Source organism: Plectropomus leopardus, chromosome 12 (assembly GCF_008729295.1).
Source record: "Plectropomus leopardus isolate mb chromosome 12, YSFRI_Pleo_2.0, whole genome shotgun sequence".
NCBI lineage: Eukaryota > Metazoa > Chordata > Actinopteri > Perciformes > Serranidae > Plectropomus > Plectropomus leopardus.
The window spans coordinates 2313033-2334500 of NC_056474.1; the positions used below are offsets into that span (position 1 = coordinate 2313033).

The 21468-nt window shown below is 37.8% G+C and overlaps 2 protein-coding genes across 4 annotated transcripts; both read left to right on the plus strand.

Annotated features, from left to right (window-relative positions):
* si:ch211-227n13.3 lies at nt 1-9499 on the plus strand. 3 transcript variants are annotated; one of them, XM_042497813.1, is made up of 6 exons: nt 1-26; nt 5857-5937; nt 6679-7148; nt 7840-7915; nt 8502-8609; nt 8702-9499. In XM_042497813.1, exons 3-6 carry the CDS (start codon nt 6713-6715, stop codon nt 9069-9071), a joined length of 990 nt encoding a protein of 329 aa, XP_042353747.1. In that variant the 5' UTR covers nt 1-26; nt 5857-5937; nt 6679-6712; the 3' UTR covers nt 9072-9499. The 3 variants fall into 3 exon arrangements, with proteins under 3 accessions (XP_042353747.1, XP_042353745.1, XP_042353746.1); XM_042497811.1 differs by lacking the exon at nt 1-26 and adding an exon at nt 4355-4428; XM_042497812.1 differs by lacking the exon at nt 1-26 and adding an exon at nt 4421-4484.
* Nucleotides 9500-12039: 2540 nt separating this feature from the next.
* On the plus strand, nt 12040-15336 carry LOC121951604 (C-X-C chemokine receptor type 4-like). The gene is given in 7 exon segments (XM_042497991.1): nt 12040-12054; nt 12155-12214; nt 12216-12296; nt 12299-12366; nt 13700-13983; nt 14649-15191; nt 15194-15336. Coding segments are annotated over 7 exon segments (1107 nt in total). The 3' UTR covers nt 15250-15336.
* The last annotated feature ends 6132 nt before the right edge of the window (nt 15337-21468 follow it).

Below are 21468 nucleotides of genomic sequence, written 5' to 3' on the forward strand. Positions count from 1 at the left end.
TGGGATAAAGTTCAGCGAAGGAAAAGGTAGCATTCTGCAGGAGATTATGGATTTCTGGTGCATTTTTAGGGACTGTTAATCATTTGTAAGGGTGGAGGGGTGGTGCAAAAAGGGGGAGGCATTAAAAAAAGCACTAGGGAGGTTAAATGAAAATGTAATCTTTCTGAAATTTTATTTTATTCTACCTTTTGGTATTTTTTTTTCTTTGCATATGTAGGCCTAAGGGTGTGTGTTGCACTGTTTTATATATTGTTTTATGTATTGGTATGTTTTTTTTACCCCCCCCCCCCCCCCCCCCCCACACACACACACACACACACACAAGTTTAAATGGTAGGATTTTGTATTTATTTTATGGCATGTTTTCTTTAAAAATCACCAAAATTACACCATTTATCATAGCTGCGGAAAAAAGGAAGTTATTGTTGGAGAAATTTTTGAGCGTCAAACATCTTCTTTCCTGCATTGTGGTATTTTTTGTGCACCAATTTTTGCCTTTTTCTGCATCAGTTTATAATGTGAATGTCTTTAACTTTGTCTTCTCTACTTTCATGCTTTTACTTGCACATTGCAAATATTCGGAGAAAGTGTCCCCTTTGTCCACCCTGATATCTACGCCTTTGACAAATAGTATTTAATCTGGGCATGAATCCACATATTCAGGTCCCAAACTTGACATGTACTTGCACAAATATTTGATATATATTTTTTCATGCCACATGAAAATATGGCCTATCAAGTACACTATGCAGTTTAAACCCTTTTCCCTGGAAAGACAATGACCGTTCTCACAAAGTGTCTGGAGACATGAAACTGAAACTCTTGTAAGGAGAAGTTTAAGTCCTCAACTATTATGTTGGCAAATATGTGCCGATCAAGCCTGTTTCTCTGGATTTCTTCGTCGGCCTGTCAGAGCATGTAAAGGCAGTGTGGATGGGGGAGGGGATCAGCAGTCAACAAGTTTCTGGTAATTTGATCACTTTGAAACTCTATGGAAAGTATGAACAACTTAAATGCAACATCAGCTGCATCATTATGTGATGTTGTGGCCCTTTCTTGTAAGAGGTCGAAATGAAGCTCTAAACCCGTAATAATTTTCGTGTATTAAAGCTTTTCGTCAGTTTCATACAGAAAACTTTGAGTCAGGTTGTATCCCTGTCAATGACAATTTTAACATATGTTGCTGGAGTAGCTATGTGATTTACACATGTAGAGAGACACAAAATTACCAAGAAAGAGACAAAAATGACCAAAATAGGCAAAAAATTATCTAAGAGGAAAAAAACAACTACAGGAAGAGGAAAAACAATTACAAAGAGACACAAAATGACCAAGAAAGAGAAAAAAATGATCTGAAGTTTAGACACAAAATGACCAAAAAAGACAAACTTTTACCACAGAAACACAAAATTACTACAAACAAATCAAAAAGAGATACAAAATGACATCAAGTAGACACAAAACGACATAAAAAAAAGACAAAAAGGACACAAAATGATCTAGAAAAGACAAAAAAATTACCTCAAGTAGACACAAAATGACTACAAAAAGTGGCAAAACAACTACAAAGAGACACAAAATGACCAAGAAAAATACAAACAAGAAAAAACAGCTGGAAGCAGTTTAGAATAGCCCGCCAAGACACGCCATAGCAAAGAAAGTTGCAAAAAAAGCCCAAAACAGCATCATTTGGCATGTCGAAAAATTGACCAAAAATCCAAGGGTAAAGTAAGGCAAAAATGTCAAAATTTGACATGTCCTAAAAACTGTTGAAAACAGCTGGAAGCACCTTAGAATAGCCTACGAATACACGCCATAGCGAACAAAAGTTGCAAAAAGAGCCAAAAACAGACTTCAAGACACAAAAGGTAAAACAACCATAAAGTTTCCGTTACTGTAATGACCAATCAGAGTATTTGCAGATTTATTCAGGCTTTCGTGTAGAAGATGATGGAAAAATTGTGATACTGTGGATGTAAATGAAAACCATTTGATATATTCAAAATATTGATGATACCGAAATTACGTCACAATTTAACCTGCTCTGTCAAACATATCTGGTCTCAACAGAACAAAAACAAGCCTAAAATCCTGTCAGCTGTGCACCTTCAAACACAAGCAGTGAACTTCTGCAATGAGCAACAGCAGAACAACCACCGATATCGGTGACAAATGGTAGCAGAACAACAATTCTACAATCTAACAGTTTGCCCATCCAAAATCTCTTCAAAAAATCAAAATAATTGTGTTCATTAACTGGAAAAAGATTTTTCAGACCCTTGTTCTAACTCAATATTTCTATTTTGCTCCAGTGTACAATGTGTTGAGCTTAACCCTAACGATAATTTTATGTAACATTCCCATCTACCTAGTTAACAAGTTTTGCCCAGATGTCCTTCTGTGTTCGTGAATCGATGTCTCTCTGACCGGGCTGGGAATCAGTCTTAAAATGTCATCAAACATTTACCAGATACTGTCCAAAAATCTAGTCTGGCCAACACGGTGCATGCACTTAATTTGGGCATATCCTTCATCTGTTGCCACTATTATTCCTGGATAGAGCTCCCTATCATATGTCAGGACACACAGTTTTCCTGTAAATAATAATAAGTAAATAAATAGTTCCAATAAATTAAGAAAAGTTTGTTTACAGACAAAACTTCATACTTTCGTCAACGCTGTTACCCTAGAAATGGTAACAGGGTTGATGAGAAATGTTATCAGCAACCATTACTAGCCGTGTGGTAAATCTCAGTCTTAATATTTAGAATAAAACGCATTAATGAGTGATGAAAGGACAATTGGGGCTTCATATAATGTTAGGTTTTATGTGATAGTTTGACTTTTTTTACTCTAGTAAAAGTAGAAACATCATTCTGAGGGAAAGGTCGATTTTCACAGTTCTTTGCACAGAAAAAGTGTTTAAAACTCTTTAAAAACAAAATAATAAAATATGGATGGGTTTTATGTCTTAAGACATTTCATGGAAACTACATTGCGAAATATTTTGTTTATTTTTTGTTTATGTAGATTTACAGGGGAAAATGTTAAGCCTGCACACTTAGCTACTTCACGCCACATAAATTTGTTGAAGACAATGTTTCGATCCTTTTTTCCCTCATGAAGGTTGTTTTTTGAGAGCCTTGCAACTGTGTGATGTGCGTATCCTTTTTTCAACTTATTTAGATTCACAGACCAGTTTTAGTTCGGGGACATAAAATGGCATGTTTTGGTAAATGACCCATAGACTGGTGAAGTAATGCGTCCTAAAACACGGAAGTTTGTTAGCTTTTTTTGCACTTCTGGTTCCCTCGTCTCAAAGTCTCTGGGTTTTTTGAATGGGTTTTTGGTAAAATGCCTTAAATAAGGTCTGCGGTAATGACAGACTAAAGATATTTAGACGTTTAGTTCTGCAACATAAAATACATCAGTATAAACCAGATTTTTGAACTTGTAAGGTTTTACTCGTCTTAAAAAAGGTATTGGCAACTGGCTAAACTGGACTATAGTGTTTGTTGGGGATGTCAGACGTCCACCTTTACAGCTTTACAGAGTTCTGCTCAAACTTATAGATTTATTTGTTTATAATATTTTTCATTTGTGTTTTAACATGTTTTTACCGTGTTTGTAGATGTGTTGTTTAAGTCGTGAGATCGCGATGTAGTTCATGTGTAGCCTAACAATAGCTTTTTGCTTCCAGCGATTTCATTTACGCTCCAAAACACACAAAAATGGTGTTCATCTGTGAAGATTATCACGCTGAACAAAAAGCGTAAGTGTCATAAACTTGTGTTCGTCACAGAGCTTATTTTTGGTGATAACCGCAAATCCCATTTAAAAATCCAATAAGGGTTTTGACGAGGGAACCAGTGCGGTGCTAACTTCCTGCCTGGCTTACAAAAATACGTCATCCCTTCACCACCTTGGATGTATTATAGCGAAATAGCGGGGGTGGCGGGGGCCTAAATATCGGTGCCCAGGAGCCCATTGTCTCAGTATCCGCCCATGAACAGACAAATAAAATACCAATTTCAGCATTCACAGCATAATAGCACAACAACTTATGTTTAAATGAGAGTAAATGACGAGTCCAAACTGCTATTTTCTTTATTAAACCTGTTTAAATGACGTCGTTTGAATTTCTGGTCACTTTTGGCGGTTTCTATCGTTCAGACTGTTTTTTTGTCCAGTTGGCGGCGCCATTTTTGTATCTCTGTCAAAACAGAAGAAGAAGCAACGAGCCACTTCCGCCTCTTCCGCCGCGCGCATCTTGAACGTTGGTCGGCCTCGAGCTCAGCACGGCACGGCGCGAGCCCACGAGCCCACGAGCCCGTGTGTAAACAAGTAAGCGCATAAACGCAGTTTTGTCGACGCTGTTAAAAACGGTAAAATGCCGCATCGTGTCGGCTGTGAGCGGCCGGAGAAGCAGTAAGTGTTAACGTGTCAGCCGAGCTTCAGCGCTGCTGATGTCCGCACCGGTAACGGTCAGATTTTTTATGTTTTACGGTATTTTAGTCCGGTTATCTCAGCCAAGATGCTAACATTAGCTAAATAAACAGCAGCGTAACTGTGATCTGGACGTTTTCAGGATGGCACCGTCAGGGCTTTTCATCGTTACCTGTGTGAAAAAAGCTGCTGTCTGATCAGATTCACTGACACACAGCAAACATTCAGCGCTGCTGTCTCTCTGGTTTCAGGAAAATACAACTTTACCTGTTTATAAGTCTGTAATCTTCTGCTTTTGATTGGGACAATTTTAGGTGGTTGTTTGAATGGCGTTTGATGCTTTTAGGTTGTAGGAAACCGTATTAGAAATACATGTTATGAATGATTTTATCTGTCTGTCTGTCTATCTATCTATCTATCTATCTATCTATCTGTCTGTCTCTATTATATACTGTATGCATTTGTGTGTATGTATGTATATGTATATCAATCCTTTATTCCAGACTCAGGGTCCATATAAAAACATTTAAAGACAATACATCACATACAGTAAACAGAGTAAAATCATATCATAAAAATAGTTAAATCAATGCCAACAAAGAGACACCTGCACCAGTGTCTCCACAGCTGGGACTGGTGATGGTTGTGCGATACCTTATGTCGGATAGAGCTGCTATTTTTTCATCCTCAGAGCCACCAAGCTGCCAGATACATTTAAACATGAGGTTTCGGGTATTAACTCCTGCAGACACAAACATTTCACTGGCGCTTCACCACGAGGTTTATTATATATTATTCATATTCTCATGGTGCTTTCATAAGCCACCTGCAATCTCTGTAAAGTTGTCTCTTTGTACTTAGACCACAGGTGGGCAGTATAAAGTGGTGTACAATACGCCCTGAACAAAGATACTTCACTTCATTTTAACACATACCGTATACAAAGCATATATATATGTGTGTGTGTGTGTGTGTGTGTGTGTGTGTGTGTGTGGAAACAATACTTTGAAAAACAAGTTTCTACACTCCCCAACCATATCTGTGGCAAAGCAGTTGAATTCAAAACAAGCCTGGACTGATGGTCTGTGTAGTTTTATTTTTCCTTGACAAACTTTATTGAATAACAAAAGAGCTGAATGGAAATTAAATAAATAGAAAGCAAAACAATAGGTTAATCTTTGCTCTAATGACACTTTTGAGTAACAAAAAACACAACAAAATCTAAACTATGAGACAGTAAGACAAATAAATTCAGGTCATATCTGTTTTGACATAGAAAAAAAGCTTCTGTGTGACACAGGAAATAAATATAAAAACTAATAAAAGCAACAAATAAAACTAGTAAAAATGCTGATTTAACACTGCTGAACATTGAGGTCATTAAAATATCACATCTTTTTGTCTCTACAGGCCTGCAGCTGACCGTGAGCATGAGGCAGATGGCTCGCAGGCTGTCACTCATTCATTGAGCCTCTGCGTAGAATATTACAGGTGAGACAACAAGAACTTTTCAGCACGTGACTTTAGTCAAATTGTGAAATCAGATAAAGCTGCTTTTAGTCTACTAGCCAGCAAAATCAACCCAGAAATATCTAGTTTTTTGTTATAAATGTATAGTTTGGGTCCTCAGTATTGACAAACTGCCGGATGCTAACTTGCATTAGTTGAGCAATTTGCTTAAGTTTGCATACGAGTAATTGCATATATTAATGTTACTTCAGCAGCTGCTGGGCCAATTTTGATTTTATCTTGGTGGTTTTGGTGGTTGTTGAAGATGCTGAATCAATTTATGAATTATACAATTTCTGACAGATGTGAAGTTATGTCACTTATCCAAGTGTCCTTTAAAAACTCAAAATTGGATAAAAATTGAAATCAGCCCAACTGCAGGTAAAATATGCAGACTTGTGGTTTTAAAAAAAAAAATTTTTTGCAAATATATAAAATGGATTCAGCATCCTCAATAACCCCAACAACCAGCAAGGTGATGTCCAAATTAGCCAAGCAGCTGCTGAATTACTGTCACTATATGCAGTTATGCAATTTTGTGCAAATTAGGTAAATTATGCAAATTGCCCAACATGTACAAGTTAGCATCCGGTAGTTTTTTAATGCTGCGGACTCATACTGTACGTAGAGAACATAAAACTTTACTCAACATTTGGGGGTTCACTGTAGGGGACCATAAGCTGGTAAACAAACTTTTTTTCAGCGGTCGTCTCTGTTGCTCAGGTCATTCGAGTATCGTCTGCAGTGGAAAACGCCCATGTATCCCAAACGTTCCTCCAGACTTTCGGAGGCCTCCAGGAAGAGCGTGCAGAGGAGCCCCAGCCCAAACGAAGATGTTATCCAGCGCAGGGTTAGGGCTAAAAGACAGAGGACAGGGCTGGAGAGGACGAGAGAGGACGACAGCGTAGTCACAGATGAGGGGAAGGACCGCGACATCATCGACATCATCAACAGCACGCACGATGCAAAAGAGGAGGATGAAGGGTTTGTCAAGGTGGCCGATGAAGGAGTGTACGAGTCGGATGATGATCGCCACTCTGTCACCAGCAGCATCGCCTCTGGTCCTTCCCTCCTTCACCATGCCTCTCCGAAGACGCTGAGGTCCTCACGTGTCCTGTGCTCGGCCTGCAAGACTGTCCAGCAGAGGGCGAAGAGGATGAAAGCTCCGATCAAAGACAAACTGTTCAACAACGGTGAGTGCACTCACTCTTTGTTTTAGCAGCAGAAGATGAAAATACTACTACTACTACATTTTCTCTTGATCCTGCCACATCTTCGCGGTCTGTTGCATTCAGTCCAAACCCCACACAACTTTTCCTGATGTTGATAAGTGCTTCTCTATCGGAGAAAAGTCGTGCTTCAGCAGAAGGGGCCATGGTGTCGAAAGAAAAGAAAAATAGCAAAATATAACAAAAAAGTAGCAAGGATTTGAGGAGCTACAGGCTGCTGCATCTACATGCATTGCTGTCGCCATAGATATAGATTGTTGTATGTATATTAAGATATGAATTTATATAGATAGATATAGATATATATCAAGAGCGACGGGATATCACACAATACAAGGGGGCTATGTGGGAATTCTACAAGTGAAGAATTGTCCTTATCAGGGAGGCAGTATAAAGCTGATCCTGATCAGTTAAAAAAAGTAGTATTAACAGTGTTAATTATGAATATTAACATTTTTTAAAATCATTTTAGTTTCCATGTCAACTACCCCTTTAAAGCAGAGAAAAAACACTTTTCCAAAGTCTGTGTCATCACCAAATGTACTCTAGTTTTCAGTTCTGCATTGTAGTAACTGCAGCGTGTGGAATAGTCTGTAGAGTCTGTATTCATTGCACAGATGCTAACGTGTTCAGCCTCTCTCGGTTTGTTCCTCAGATCCCAAATCCCTGACATGTGACCAGTGGCTCCTGATCAAGAATTGGAGGCCGAGGAGGCGGCCTAGTGCCAGAGGGTAAGACAGCTGCTTATAACAGTACTACATTCAGCTTCATTATTTGACAGTAGCTGTTTTATTTAACTTTTTTGTAACTTTTTTGTTTATTCAGTAACTCTTTTATTTTACTAGTTAACCCTTTGAGACCCAGGCATTTTGGTTTGATTTCTTTCAAAAACATGGGGAAAACTTAACAAGACATGGCCCAACAACTAGACCGAAATTAGGGGGGAGGTTTACAAGAAAGTTACCTGAAAATGAGAAGAAAAAAGTGTGAAGAACAAGAACAAAAAAGAAAGAAAATGATGCAGAAAGACGATGAATTTTTTTTAAAGTACTTTTTCTTAGGTAACATAATGTAGAATACATAAAATAAGAAAAATATTAATATAGTTTTTCAAGAAAACCGATTTCGATCCAGGTTTCACAGGGTTAACATTAGTTTAAAGGTCATTTAAAAATATTGCCATATAAACTGTGTATCGCGATAATATTTTAAAGCCGTATCGCCCAGCCCGAGATCAGAACCGTGTACCGACTGTTAGACCTGCAGCCACTCAGCCACCTGTGAGCTCACTGTAACCGCAGCTTTCTGTTTTGTCAGGCGGCTTTTGATCCACCTTCAGCTGGTTAAAGAAAGACTTCAGATGAAGAAAAGAAGACGAGAGAGAGACTCACCAGCCTGCTCCAGGCCGCACGCTTTCCTTCAGAGGTAATGCATCCGTACACAAAACACTCGTTTCCTGCAGCGGACGAGCAGATCGACATACAAAATTACTTGAACGTGGTGCGTTTTCGTGTCAGAAACCTCAGACGTGTCAGAGTGCCGGTGAAAAAGGGGAGGAAGAAGAACAGGAGGAAGAGGACAAGAGACGGCTCAAAGAGTCCTCGCGTTGCTAAGCAGCAGCGTCTCCATGGCAACACTCACAGCCGACACATCAGCGATACTAGCGTCGATATGAGCGTCCCTCGCCCAGCCAGCGGCAGTCCAGGTTTTCAGGGTCTTAGCGATCGAGAAATTAACAGTCAAGCAGACACAGATGTGACTGTTGAGTTTAATGACACCCGGGATGACGGTACGCCGCGACAGGCTCCGCCAAAGAAGAGGGGCGGATTCAGAGACTTGCTCGTCCAGTTGCGAGGCAACAGCACGATCGTCAGAGAAACACGTTAGTGAGGTGACTCCGAGTCTTCTTTAAGCTACAGTTTAATGTTTGCAGTATTCAGAGGAGTTTTCACGCGCTGATGTAGCTCGTAGCGTTTACCTGGAGTCACATTCCCGTCTGAGATCACAGCAAAATACTGCTGCAGTTCTGCGTACGTGCATGCTATTTATTATTTATCTAAAGTTTCAAAAAAGCATCATTTAACAAGACGACTGTGAATAAATGTGTTTTTTAAAATTCTGTCCAAAAAACCCACAAATATTCACATGAAACTGTAATTTAAGTTGTTTCTCTGATATGAGATATCAGATTATCTGAAAATCAACTTTAAACTGAATAAAACTATAAAATTTCTTCTGAAGATGTTTCCCGGCAGAACACAAACGCACCGTCTTTTCAAATCCACGTCTGATAATTAAACTTTCTTCAGGCTTGATGAATTCTCTGAGTTTCCGCTCCATGAGTTCATTTTCTGCCAAAAAAAAGGGGAGAAAAATCTTAAAGTAAGAAATTTTTACGAGCAGTGTTTCTAATAAATGAGCTACAGTGGCAGAGGAAGTTTAAATGTGAACCAGGGTAACATAAATAAAGTGGATTTTAAGGAACCGTCATGATTTTGCAGATGATGATGATGATGATGATGATGATGATGGTGGGGGGGGGGGGTTCAGGACTGAACCAGCTTCAGTTTGGTGTCTGATTAAAGTCTATTTAGTTTTGTGCAGAGTTATTAATTAATAAATCATATATACATAGCTGAGTCTCATCCATATGTGCCCGTATGTTTTACAAATTTTTGATACTCCAGAGGGAAAGTTACCCTTTAGTCTAAACCGACTGTCTTAGAATAACTTGTGATGTTTAAGTCGTGTAATTTAAAAAATAAAGAATAGATTAGAACAAAAATATTAATTAAAAAAACAGAAATAAGTATGACGAAAAGGTGAATGAGTACTGGTGTTTGAGCCATTCTCTAAAAGTCCACATGGTGGCGCTGCGTATTTGAATTAGCATGACAGTTACAGTGTCTTAGCTCTGTGTCATAGTGTAAATAATGTAATAAATAGGTACATTAAAAGATAAAACGAAAATAAATAAAAGAATAATTAAATATGTAAATAATAAAAATAAATTAAGAGGTTAGGACACCCTATTATTGAGATTAATATGGAAATAAATGCATAAATAAATACAATTTGATGCTTAAAATGGACTTAAATTAAAATGAAATTATTTCTACAACCTCATTTATTCATGTAGTTCATTCCTGTATTCATTTCAAAACAGGCATCTGTTTTGGATCACTTTGATGAGGATAAACCAGGAAAAGGTCTTTTCACACAGCTGTTATTTTTTTTTGCTGATAACGGTGAACGCAGAGGAAGGGTGAGAAAACATGAGAGAGATAAGAGACTGAGAGTTCAGTCTCGTTGCTGTTGATTTTTGGGATTAATGTTTTGAGAGAGGACGGGGATTTAGAGTCAGAACTGCCTGCGTCAGGACAGGAAGAGTCTGCTGGCCGACGATATTAAAAGTATTAAGTTGTATTGAAATGAATGAAATAATTTCAGAATGGAAGTTTTATTTTGCTTCTGTTGCCTTTAAATGGAGTCTGGTGGGTTTGGCGAAGGCGATTTTGGGGCTTTTTCGTGTTAAAATCAGGATCTTACTCTTTAACAAAAAAAGTCTATCTCTGTAGGGATCCTTTTATATGTTTTCAGACACCTATAATAATAATCTGAGCCTGTCAGTGGCAAAACCAAACATTTTTGTGGACCTAAATTAATGGTGCTGAAACAGGGAAAGCTGTACTTTACTCATTCAAAGACAAAGTGAGCATTAATCTGTTTTGGCAAGTCTAAAATTACACCAGAATATAGCTCCATAGCAGTTACATCACTAGTTTAAATAAAAAGTTCAGTCTTCAGTCCTCTGGTTTAGGAAAAAGAGAAGAAAAGACGGTTCTTTAGGCCTTTGTTTCCTTTGTATTTTAAATATTTTTTTAATAGAAAAAGAAAATTAAGTGGCATTTCTATTCTTTACATTCCATTTCTGACCCCGAAAACAAAAATAGCTAGTTTTATATTTTTCATTTTTGGATTTTTGAAATGAAATTATTATTTTTTTTTCTCTTATTCAGAAAGGAAAAATTCAAAACCAAATTGTAGACAGACCTATAATTTTGTAAAATGAATTCCTTTTATTAATATTATTATTACTATTACTATTATTATTGTTAAAGCCAAGGAAAAACTATTCTTATACTCAGGATTACATATTTAAAATTATGTTACAGATTTATTATAGTTTAAGCACTTTTTCCACGTCATTTCTTCTTTTTATTATTATTTATTATTTATTATTATTATTGTTATTATTGTGTATGGTATTGAGCCTGTCAAATGAGAGGGAGTTTTAACTGAACAGCGTTACAGCTGATAATCATCTCACACACACTCACACAGCAGCACGTGTGTTCCCTCTGCGCCTCCTTCGCATGCATGTTCATGCAAACACGCATCACATAAACACTGACGCACATACAGCAGCTCTCCTCAATCTCCTGCTCTTGTCCTGATCTAACAGAGCATGGAGTCTGCGCGCACGCACACACACACACACACACACACACACACACACACACACACACACACACACACACACACACACACACACACACACACACACACAACACACACACATTGTCTGATTCCCATCGGCGGTCTTTCTATAGCCAATAGTTCCTGATTATCACAACGCAGAGGTCTCAGGGCCAAAACAATTCAAACAGTGCGCGCACACAAGGCAGCATCCTGCGATAGAAGCACTATCAGCACCTGACACCTCGAAAACAGGAAAAAACCCAGCAGGAGCGCAGATGTGTCGGGGTGTTCAGGGGAGGAGCGTGAAGCAGCTATATATCCCTGCAGACAGAGACCTCCACTTCAGTCCGCTGAGAGAGGGACAGCCCCCGTCATGTCCTACTATGAGGTGAGGATGTCACTCACGTGGGAAACTTTTACGCACATTAACAAATCTGAATTCATTTTTCTCTTCCTCCCGCCCGTAATAATCACCTTTATCTCCACAGCATATCGTCTTTGACTACGACCTCAATGACACCGGTTCGGGTTCCGGTTCTGGGGACCTCGGGGGGGGATCTGGAGGAGCCGTGTGACGTGGAGCACGTGATGACCGCTGAGCTTCAGCAGGTCTTTTTGCCCGTCGTTTACGCGCTCTCATCTTCATCCTGGGCATCACCGGAAACGGCCTGGTCGTCATCGTGCTCGGCTGCCAGCGCAGGTGAGAAGATGTTTGATGGATCAGTTTGTGTCTGTGATAAGAACCAATAAGTAGTGATAGAAGTATGTAAAAGTACTAATACCACGCTGTGAAAATACTCTTTTACAAGTAAAAGTTGGAAATGTTACTTAAAAGTAAGTGAGTGTAATCAGCAAAATGTGCTTTAAGTATTTAAAGTGCCCAATGCAGAAAAATCTAAAAAAAAAAAACAAACTAAACTCACCAAAACTTTAAAATATATAAAAACATCACAAAACTAAAAGTATCCAATGCAGAAAAATGTAAAAACAAAAATTTTAATTTATTAATTATAAATTAGAAAATAACCAAAATATCTAAAAATTATTAGAAAAAAATCACAAAACTCAGAATTCAATACGGAAAAATAAAATAAAAAAAGATTTACATTTTTACAAAAAAGTTACAGATAATTGGCATTTAGTTTTCTCAGTCAGCTAATTCATTAATCAACTAACTATTTCAGCTCTGAACAAACTTTTTTGTAATTTTATATATAACAAATTATCATAATTTATACACACTTGTGTTTTTTGCGCAAAGAGGTAATACAATGCTGTAAAAAAAATACTCTAATACAAATTAAAACCCTCTATTGACAATATTATCTAAATGAAAACAAGTCAGTATAATCAGCAAAATATACTTAAAGTATTCAAAGTAAAAGTACCTAGTACAGAAAAATCTTAAAAAACAAACAAAACACGTCTACATTGGCGTCAAGTGTTTTAAATCTTTAAAGAAATTATTTTGCTATTAAATTTCTGTCAGTCAGCGAACTGATTAATCAGCTCATCATTTCAGCTTTACTCGTATAAATATTTGAGAATTTTATTAATAACAAAACATATTTTATAAACTCTTAAGTGTGTTTATCTAATTATGTTTAATGTTGTTTTTTCCTCAAAATGCACATACAGAATTATCATTCTGAACAAATATGCACACACACACACATTTATACACACACAGTAAAAGAAAAAAACAGGATGTCAGAGATGTTGTTGTAGATGTAAACGGTGATATCAAGTATCAGTTATGACTTTATCTTGATAATATCGTCTGTTAAGGGCTCGAAGTAATGAGGCAGAAGTCGCATCTGTAAAACTTTGGACAGAATTTGGAATATTTTTGAAAACAGTTAACAAACTCCTATTTTTTTATGCAAAATCTTAATTTGTAAAATGACTAAAGCGTTCAGATGAATGTAGTGAAATAAAAAGTGCAATATTTCCCTCTGAGATGTAGTAGAGTCACAGTATGAAGTGGCATGAAAAGAGGATACTAAAGTACAAGTATGTGTGTTGGTCGTCAGGTCAAAGTGCAGCCTCACTGATCGGTACCGCCTCCATCTCTCCGCCGCTGACCTCCTCTTTGTTCTGGCGCTGCCGTTCTGGGCCGTGGACTCAGCTCTGGCCGACTGGCGCTTCGGAGCGGTCGCCTGCGTCGGTGTGCACGTTATCTACACGGTCAACCTGTACGGCAGCGTGCTCATCCTGGCATTTATCAGCCTGGACCGCTACCTGGCGGTGGTGCGAGCCACGGACACCAACACCGGCGGGCTGAGGCAGCTGCTGGCGCACAAACTGGTTTATGTGGGTGAGTGTTGAAGCATTTTTATGGATTTGTACGGTCATGAAAATCTTGAAAAAGAATTTGCAATTTTGCATTTTTCAGGCCTGGAAAAGAGTTGGAAAACTAAACGTACCTTGAAAGTTTTGGAAAAGTAATTTCTGGTGATTTTTGAGGGGGGAAAAAATCACCAAAATCTTTTAAAATTTGCCAAAAATCTTTAAAGAAAAAAAAATCTTTTCTTTAAAATTCGCCAAAAAATGTAAAAGAAAGAACAATCATCTAAATCTTTTCTTTAAAATGAAAAAAGAATTTTTAAAGAAAAAAAGTCGCCAAAAAAACAAAACAAAATCTTTTCTTCAAAAAAGAAAAACCAATCACCAAAAATGTTCAAAATGGGAAAAAAAACCCATCAAAATCTTTTCATTAAAAAATCCCCCCAAAAAATTAAAGAAAAAATATTGCCAATTTGTCTCTTTAAATTATGGTAAGATTTAAGTAAAAATTAATAAAAAATACAGCCATTTGAGGTCGTATGCTCCTCCCCTAAAGCCACAATCAAATGTCCTTCCTAAATGCTCAAAAAATTATTTGACATGTCTCCCACGGTTTGTAGCATCGCCTTTCTTTCTGTATTGTTTGCATCTCGTCCCCCCGAGTCTCTTATGTCTCCTCCTCGTCTCTCCCTGCAGGCGCCTGGTTGCCCGCCGGCCTCCTGGCAGTGCCGGACCTGATCTACGCCCGGACTCAGGAGGGGGGCGAGGGGGCCACTCTGTGCCAGCGGTTCTACCCAGCAGACAACGCCCCGATCTGGGTCGCAGTCTTCCACCTCCAGCTGGTCCTGGTGGGTCTGGTGATCCCGGGTCTGGTGCTCCTGGTGTGTTACTGCGTCATCGTCACCAGGCTGACCCGGGGCCCTCTGGGGGGCCAGAGGCAGAAGCGGCGAGCCGTCAGGACCACCATCGCGTTGGTCCTTTGCTTCTTCGTGTGCTGGCTGCCGTACGGAGCCGGCATCTCCGTGGACGCTCTGCTGCGCCTGGAGGTGCTGCCGCGCGGGCTGCGGCCTGGAGGCCGTGCTGGGCGTGTGTGGCTGGCGGTGGCTGAGCCCATGGCGTTCGCACACTGCTGCCTGAACCCGCTGCTGTACGCCTTCCTGGGGGCCGGGTTCAAGAGTTCAGCCCGCAGAGCCCTCACCCTGAGCCGAGCCTCCAGTTTGAAGATTTTACCCCGGAGACGCCCGGGCGCGCCTCCACCACCACAGAGTCCGAGTCCTCCAGTTTACATTCCAGCTAGTGTCTGCCTGTGCTGTATATACAGGGTTCCCACGCTCATGGAAAACCTGGAAAAGTCATGGAATTTCACAATCGCTTTTTCCAGGCCTTGAAGAGTCATAGAAGTAGTAAAAACCAAAGAAACTTTCAAAAAACATCATGTTTAAGTGTTTTAGCCTATATAATAAATCAAATTACATTAATGTAGCATAACAGTGAATTTATTTTCTGTAGAAAATATGCCTTTAAAAGGTGTGTTTTTTTGTTTTTTTTTATTTTGGCTTTTTTTTTCTTCTTTTTTTATTATTTTTTGGCTATTTTTATAGAAAATGTAAACGTTTTTGCATATTTGTTTCTTTTTTTTAAATTTTTGTAATTTGGCAATTTTTTTCTTTTTTAGTTTTTGTTGAGTTTTATAGGAAACCTAAACATTTTTAGAAATTTTTTGTATTTTTTTTTAGAAAAACCTTTTGGTGATTTTTTTGTTAAAAACCTTAAAATTCTGGGGCAAATTTTTTTTTTTCCTAAAATTTTTAAAAGGTGTGCTTTTAAAAAATTTGCCAGAATGACACCGTTTAATGTAGCCAAAGTCTTGAAAAACAGCAGTTACTGTTGGATTTTGACAATTTTAACAGTTTTTGAACCCCTCATGTGAGATGCTGAGATTATGTTTGAATAAACATAAAAAACATCGCTTGAAAAGTCCTGGAAAAGTTTTGAAATGTAGTCTAAGAGAATGCGTGCGGACCCTGTATATATGTGTATATACTGTGTATATGTATGTGTGTGTGTGTTTGGTGTTTGAGAAGAAGCAGTCTGCTGGCCCACGACTCGTCTTCTCCCTCACTGTGAAATGTGTCTCCTGTAAATACTGTTGGTAAATCTGTGCGATTGTTTTTTACTGTTGATATTTTTAATAAAATAAACAAATACCCATATTTGTCAGAAGGCTTTTGTCTCGTGACACAAGTTTCTTGCTTCCTGAGTGAAACTGTGACTTTCTGCTGAGTAATTGAACCTCTCAGCCACAACCAAACCCACAAAGTTTCCTGAGTGTGTTTGATAAATATCAGGCCCAAAATTTCATCTACCAGCAGGCTAATGAGGCGGTAGATGAAAGCGTCTCAGCTTCATCACAAAAAAAATAACACATTAAAGAAGAGACAGGAAATGTGGAAAAGGAAGAAACAAGTCTGAAGCAAATCTGTTTGGTCACATAAACAGTTTAAACGTCTGCAAACGGACCAAATCTGCAAAATCAAGATTGTCGTTTTGGAAACGTTTTACTTTGTGTTTTGTGTGTTTGAGCTGTTTTTTTTTTTTTTTTGCAGACAAAGTCTTTGGGGGGAAAAGGTGTGGAAATTTTTTCGTCATTGTGGCTCTAATCTTTATCATAATCAGCTCGTCTGTGCTGATTCATGATCGCTCGTCCGTCTGAGTCCACTGATCCGGAGCGTGGATGCACAAAAAAAACGTTCTTTTGAAAAATCAAACTGCCTTTTTGAAAATGTGACACGGTGCAATAAGCCGGTTCTGTGTGTCTGATGAGTCACACGAGTGCGTCAGCGATTGTGTGTTTGTGTGTCGCTGTTTTTTTTTTGGGAGAGTACAGATTTATGCTGATGATATAAACAGTTTGCTGCTTCTACGTGAGAGAAAAGGGAGCAAGAAACGGTCAAGAGGGCCTTTTTTCCAGCGCTTCAACACACACACACACACACACACACACACACACACAACAGTGCTTGCTTCCCACAAACCTACTTCCACTTGGAAGTGAGAAACAGAAGCTGGAAGTTTACTGTGTCCTGTTTCCTGGAGCAGAGAGGTGTGAGAAAGATGAAAGAAGGATACAGTAACTCAGCTTCACAATAAACTGCAGCATCAGTGCATCCTCTCAGAAACATACGCGGCTTCATATACACAGAAACGTTTGTGGAGTCATTTTTATTTATTATTTTTTTAACGCAGAAGAAAAACGCACTTTTTCATATGTTTTCCTCGTCTCTTGTCCTCTGTCTCTCTCTGTCACACAAACACAATTCTCTCTTCTATTCATAGTGCGTTCAAAACAGGAAAGACTTCCTGCGGCTCATTTTAGGAAAAACACGCAGCTAAAACAATCAAACAGCCGAGACGCAGCAAGTCAGCACTCACCAACACACCGAGAGCTGCTGCAGAATTAATCGCTTTAACCCTTTGAAACCTTTCTTTTGCTGCATTCGGACGTCTGTCAAAAGCATTTAAATCTTTGATATGTGACAAAAAAAAAGATTTCTTTGGGGGAAAAGGGCAGTGAGCCGCTTGGTGAGAAATGTCCCACAAATTGCAAGAAATAACTTAAACATGACAAGAAAATTACCTGAAATTTTGCGTAAAAGAACATTAAGAAAATTATAAAGATATAATTTTATAGTTAAAATCATGTTACAAAAAAATACAAATGTTATTTTACTGGATTTTAATATTTAGAGTTTTTTTTCTTATTTTTTCTTTTCCTTTGTTATTTTTTGAGGTTATTTACATTTTAATATCTTGATCATTTTTGGTCCATTTCTGAAGTTGTTCATTGTCTTCTTGCCACATTTTCAAGCCAATTTGCTCAGGTTTCAAAGGGTTAATCACCTTGCTTAACCAGCTCATAATTTTACAGTTATTTTATTGTTTTTTGCTTCATTTATCTGTTGTTATTGTTTTGGGAAGCACTTTGTAACATCTGTTTAGAAAAGTGAGGCATAAATAAATGTATTATTATTAACAATATTATTGAATGTATGGTGGAGTAATGGCATCCTGAGCAGAGAAAGAAGTCATGCTGCGTGTGTGTGCGTGTGTGTGTGTGTGTGTTGTAGTCTGAGCTTTTCTGTTCTTTGTTTCGGTAGACGGTCCAGCTGAGTCCCTCCAATCGTGTCCCACTGAGGAGCTCATCGCCTCCACTCTGCACTGCGCTCATTTGGTGGTTAGTGCTGTACGTGTGTGTGTTTGTTTGTGTGTGTGTGTGTGTGTGTGTGTGTGTGTGTGGTCATTTCCTTGTTCATTGTTTTTTTTATTTCCTTGATAATTTTCTGTTAATTTGCAAATTTTTCAGTCATTTATTTGTTAAGTAGCATCATTGGCTTCTTCCCATGTTTTTTTTTAAATGAAGAAATTAAGCCAATGTGATCTGTTTTAAAGGGTTAACTGTCTGCTGCGTCATTTTAAAGGTGGGGTCTGCGTGTAAACCAGGTGTACCCCGTTTCTCTCAGTTTGGATGAGAGCAGTCATGAACCTCAGTCACTGTTTCAGGGGCACCAAAACAACGTGCGTGCGTCACCGTGTGAATACAAACACAGCAGGAAACGCCTCTTTTCAAATCTTCGTCCCTCTTCTCTTTCATATCCTGCTGCTCTTACAAGTGTTTGTTCCCATCGTCTTGTTTTCCGACACAAATCATCAAGGTTTCCATCGCTGCAAACACACTGGTTTGGTGCACGCTGCATGACTAGATTTAGATTTAGATTTTTTTTAGATGGGATTTATTTTTTTAAATTATTTTTCTTGCACAATTTAAAATACTCAAAATGACAAACAAACAAAAACAAAATACACAGTGCAGTATGTATGGATTAATAATTATAAAATTAAAAACCCAAAGTCTTTAGATTGCACCATAAATTGGAACTGCTTTAATAAATAAAAATAAATGGAAATTTAAATCTCTGAAACATGAGCATCTGTTTGATTTGAACAACATGAAAACATAAAAACATGAAAAAAGACAGTTGCTAGAAATTGGTATAAGGTGAAAAGAAAATGTGTTTTTAAAGAAAGCAGATGATTAGAAAAATATTTTTTAAATGATAAAATGTCCAAACTATAATTATGATTACTGTGTTATTGTTTTCATATATTTAAAAAAAACAAGAAAAAGTTATATAAAATAAAAAATATAGAAAAATGTAAAATGTGTTATTTGTAAAATATATGTATATATAAATAAAGAAAAATCTATCACAAAAATTGATCACATTACAGAGGCAAATGTAATATAAAAAAAGGCTCCTCATCAACCTTGATGACACTTGAACTCTTCTGACGTGTGCGCGTGTGTGTTTGCGCGCGCGTGTGCGTGCGTGCGTGCGCTCACAGATGGTCAGGTGGCCTCATATTGAGACGCGCTGAGTTTCCTGCTGCTGAACAATGGTGGGAAAAGCAGAGGTCAGGACAAAAGGAGAAAATAAAGACGGAGCGAGAGAAGCTGGTCTGCGTCCAAATGGCCCGCGATGACTTCCTGCTCTGTTCCTGGTGGATTCACACAATGTGACAGGTGAAACCAATAGCCCGCCGGAGTGTTTGTATTGACCTCCGCAGGTGGAGACGTGAGAATGATGTGGGAGCAGAAATAGACATTAATGGAATAATAGAGGAGAAATCGGTGTTTGTTGCTCACAGATGGTGCTGGGACTGAAAACCTGCAGAGGCGGACTGCACCACTTTGCTGAGTTCCTCGTCTTTGTGCTGATCATTTTTGGCCAATCTCTATAAACAGATATCTGCATATGAATGCACATAAATTATATTTTTATAAAGCTAGTAAAAAAGCTTAATTTTAAGACTAATCATGATAATTTTTATAATGCACTTTTCCAGAGTTACAAAGTGCCTGAAGAAGTTGATCCCAGATTTCTTTTTTTGTTCCCTTTATTGAGTTTTCAAAATATACAGTTATACAAGATAAATTATACAAAATCAACATGCGTAGAAAGATCCCATTAACCCCCCCACCCTGATAGGCTACTACTGTTAAAAAACAAAGCAGTAACAACGATACAAACACACAAAATTACACAAACAATGCATAAATAAATAGTTGATCCCAGAGTTTAAACGTTGCAGGATTTAAGCAAAATAAATCAGCCAATGTGAAGAAAAACAAATAAAACACAGCCATAACATAAATACCAGATATGAAGCGTATAAGCAAAGCTGGCGGCTCAGTGCCCAAAAGATTACACTGCGGCATATAAAATCAGACAAAAACTGCAATACCTGGTGACAGTATAACAATTATGAAATAAAATTAGGATTAAAAAAAAAAAGATGGGTCTTAAAATTGCATTCTGCCCCATTTGAGCTTCACCTGCCATCCAAATGTGATTGGTCAGTCCTACTCAGACTGAATATGGAGTACAAAATGCTGGGGGGGTCAGATACCAAAATCCTATTGTTGCCAACAGAATCTGTGTATATACATTATATGGTGTACTCTGTATACACAGTATATTAATGAAATGTTGTTTAAAAAAGAGCAGAACCAAAAAAACAAACAAAGACCATACAGGTCTTTACAGTATTCGACTGAGGAAGCTACGCTGATAATAAAGCTTTGTTGGTTACCAAATACTGGACTTTGGAAGAAGTTATAATACTAGTTAAAAACTATAATATATCAAACTATATTGTTCACAGTATCAAATTGACAATGTACATGTAATACAAAGTTTAATACCAAATATATAGTAAAAAGTCACATGCTTGCAACAAAAAAAGAAAACACTGTATACGTGTATATAGTTACACGAGTGTTTTCTGCCCCACAGTGGTCAGAGTTAGTACTTCAGGGACGTTACTGTTGTTAACCCTTTAAACCTTCATCAGTACTATCCTTCCTGTGCTGTGCCCTAAAACATGTGACAGGTATTTAAACCTCTGAAACCTGAGAAAATGACTTTGATTTCTTTTGAAAACATGGGGGCAAAAGGCAACAACTTTGCAGAAGAATGTCCCACAAATTGAAAAAATGGGGGTATTATTAATTAATGAATGAATGAATGAATTATTGTCTGTCTTGCTTTTACTGATTTTGTTTTTATTTATTCTGGATGTTTTAATGACTTTAATTGACGTTGGTTTTGTCTCTGTTAAGCGCTCTATAAAATATGTTATTTATTATTATTAATATTATCATTATTATTAAATATATACAAAATGTAGGGAAAATTATATTCATGATTCTTATAATAATATGTTTAAAATTATGGTATAAAAATGTTGTATTTTTAGCTTCTTAAGGTTATTTTCTTTTTTGGTTCTGGCTTTTAGTTTTCCTATTATTATTTATTAAACAATAAACAACTTTTCATTAATATCTTGCTGATCTGCCTGGTGTCAGTGTGAGTGTAAATCGTTATATTTCTTGAATTTCTAGCGTTATTTTTTAAACTCAAAATGAAACCTTTATTATTTCGAAGCGGTGATTTTA

Coding starts and splice junctions, on each gene's coding strand:
- si:ch211-227n13.3 (XM_042497811.1), top strand. CDS start 4,391: ATGCCGCATCGTGTCGGCTGTGAGCGGCCGGAGAAGCA. Junction 4,429..5,856: donor TGTGAGCGGCCGGAGAAGCA/GTAAGTGTTAAC, acceptor TTGTCTCTACAG/GCCTGCAGCTGACCGTGAGC. Junction 8,610..8,701: donor CCGCACGCTTTCCTTCAGAG/GTAATGCATCCG, acceptor TTTTCGTGTCAG/AAACCTCAGACGTGTCAGAG.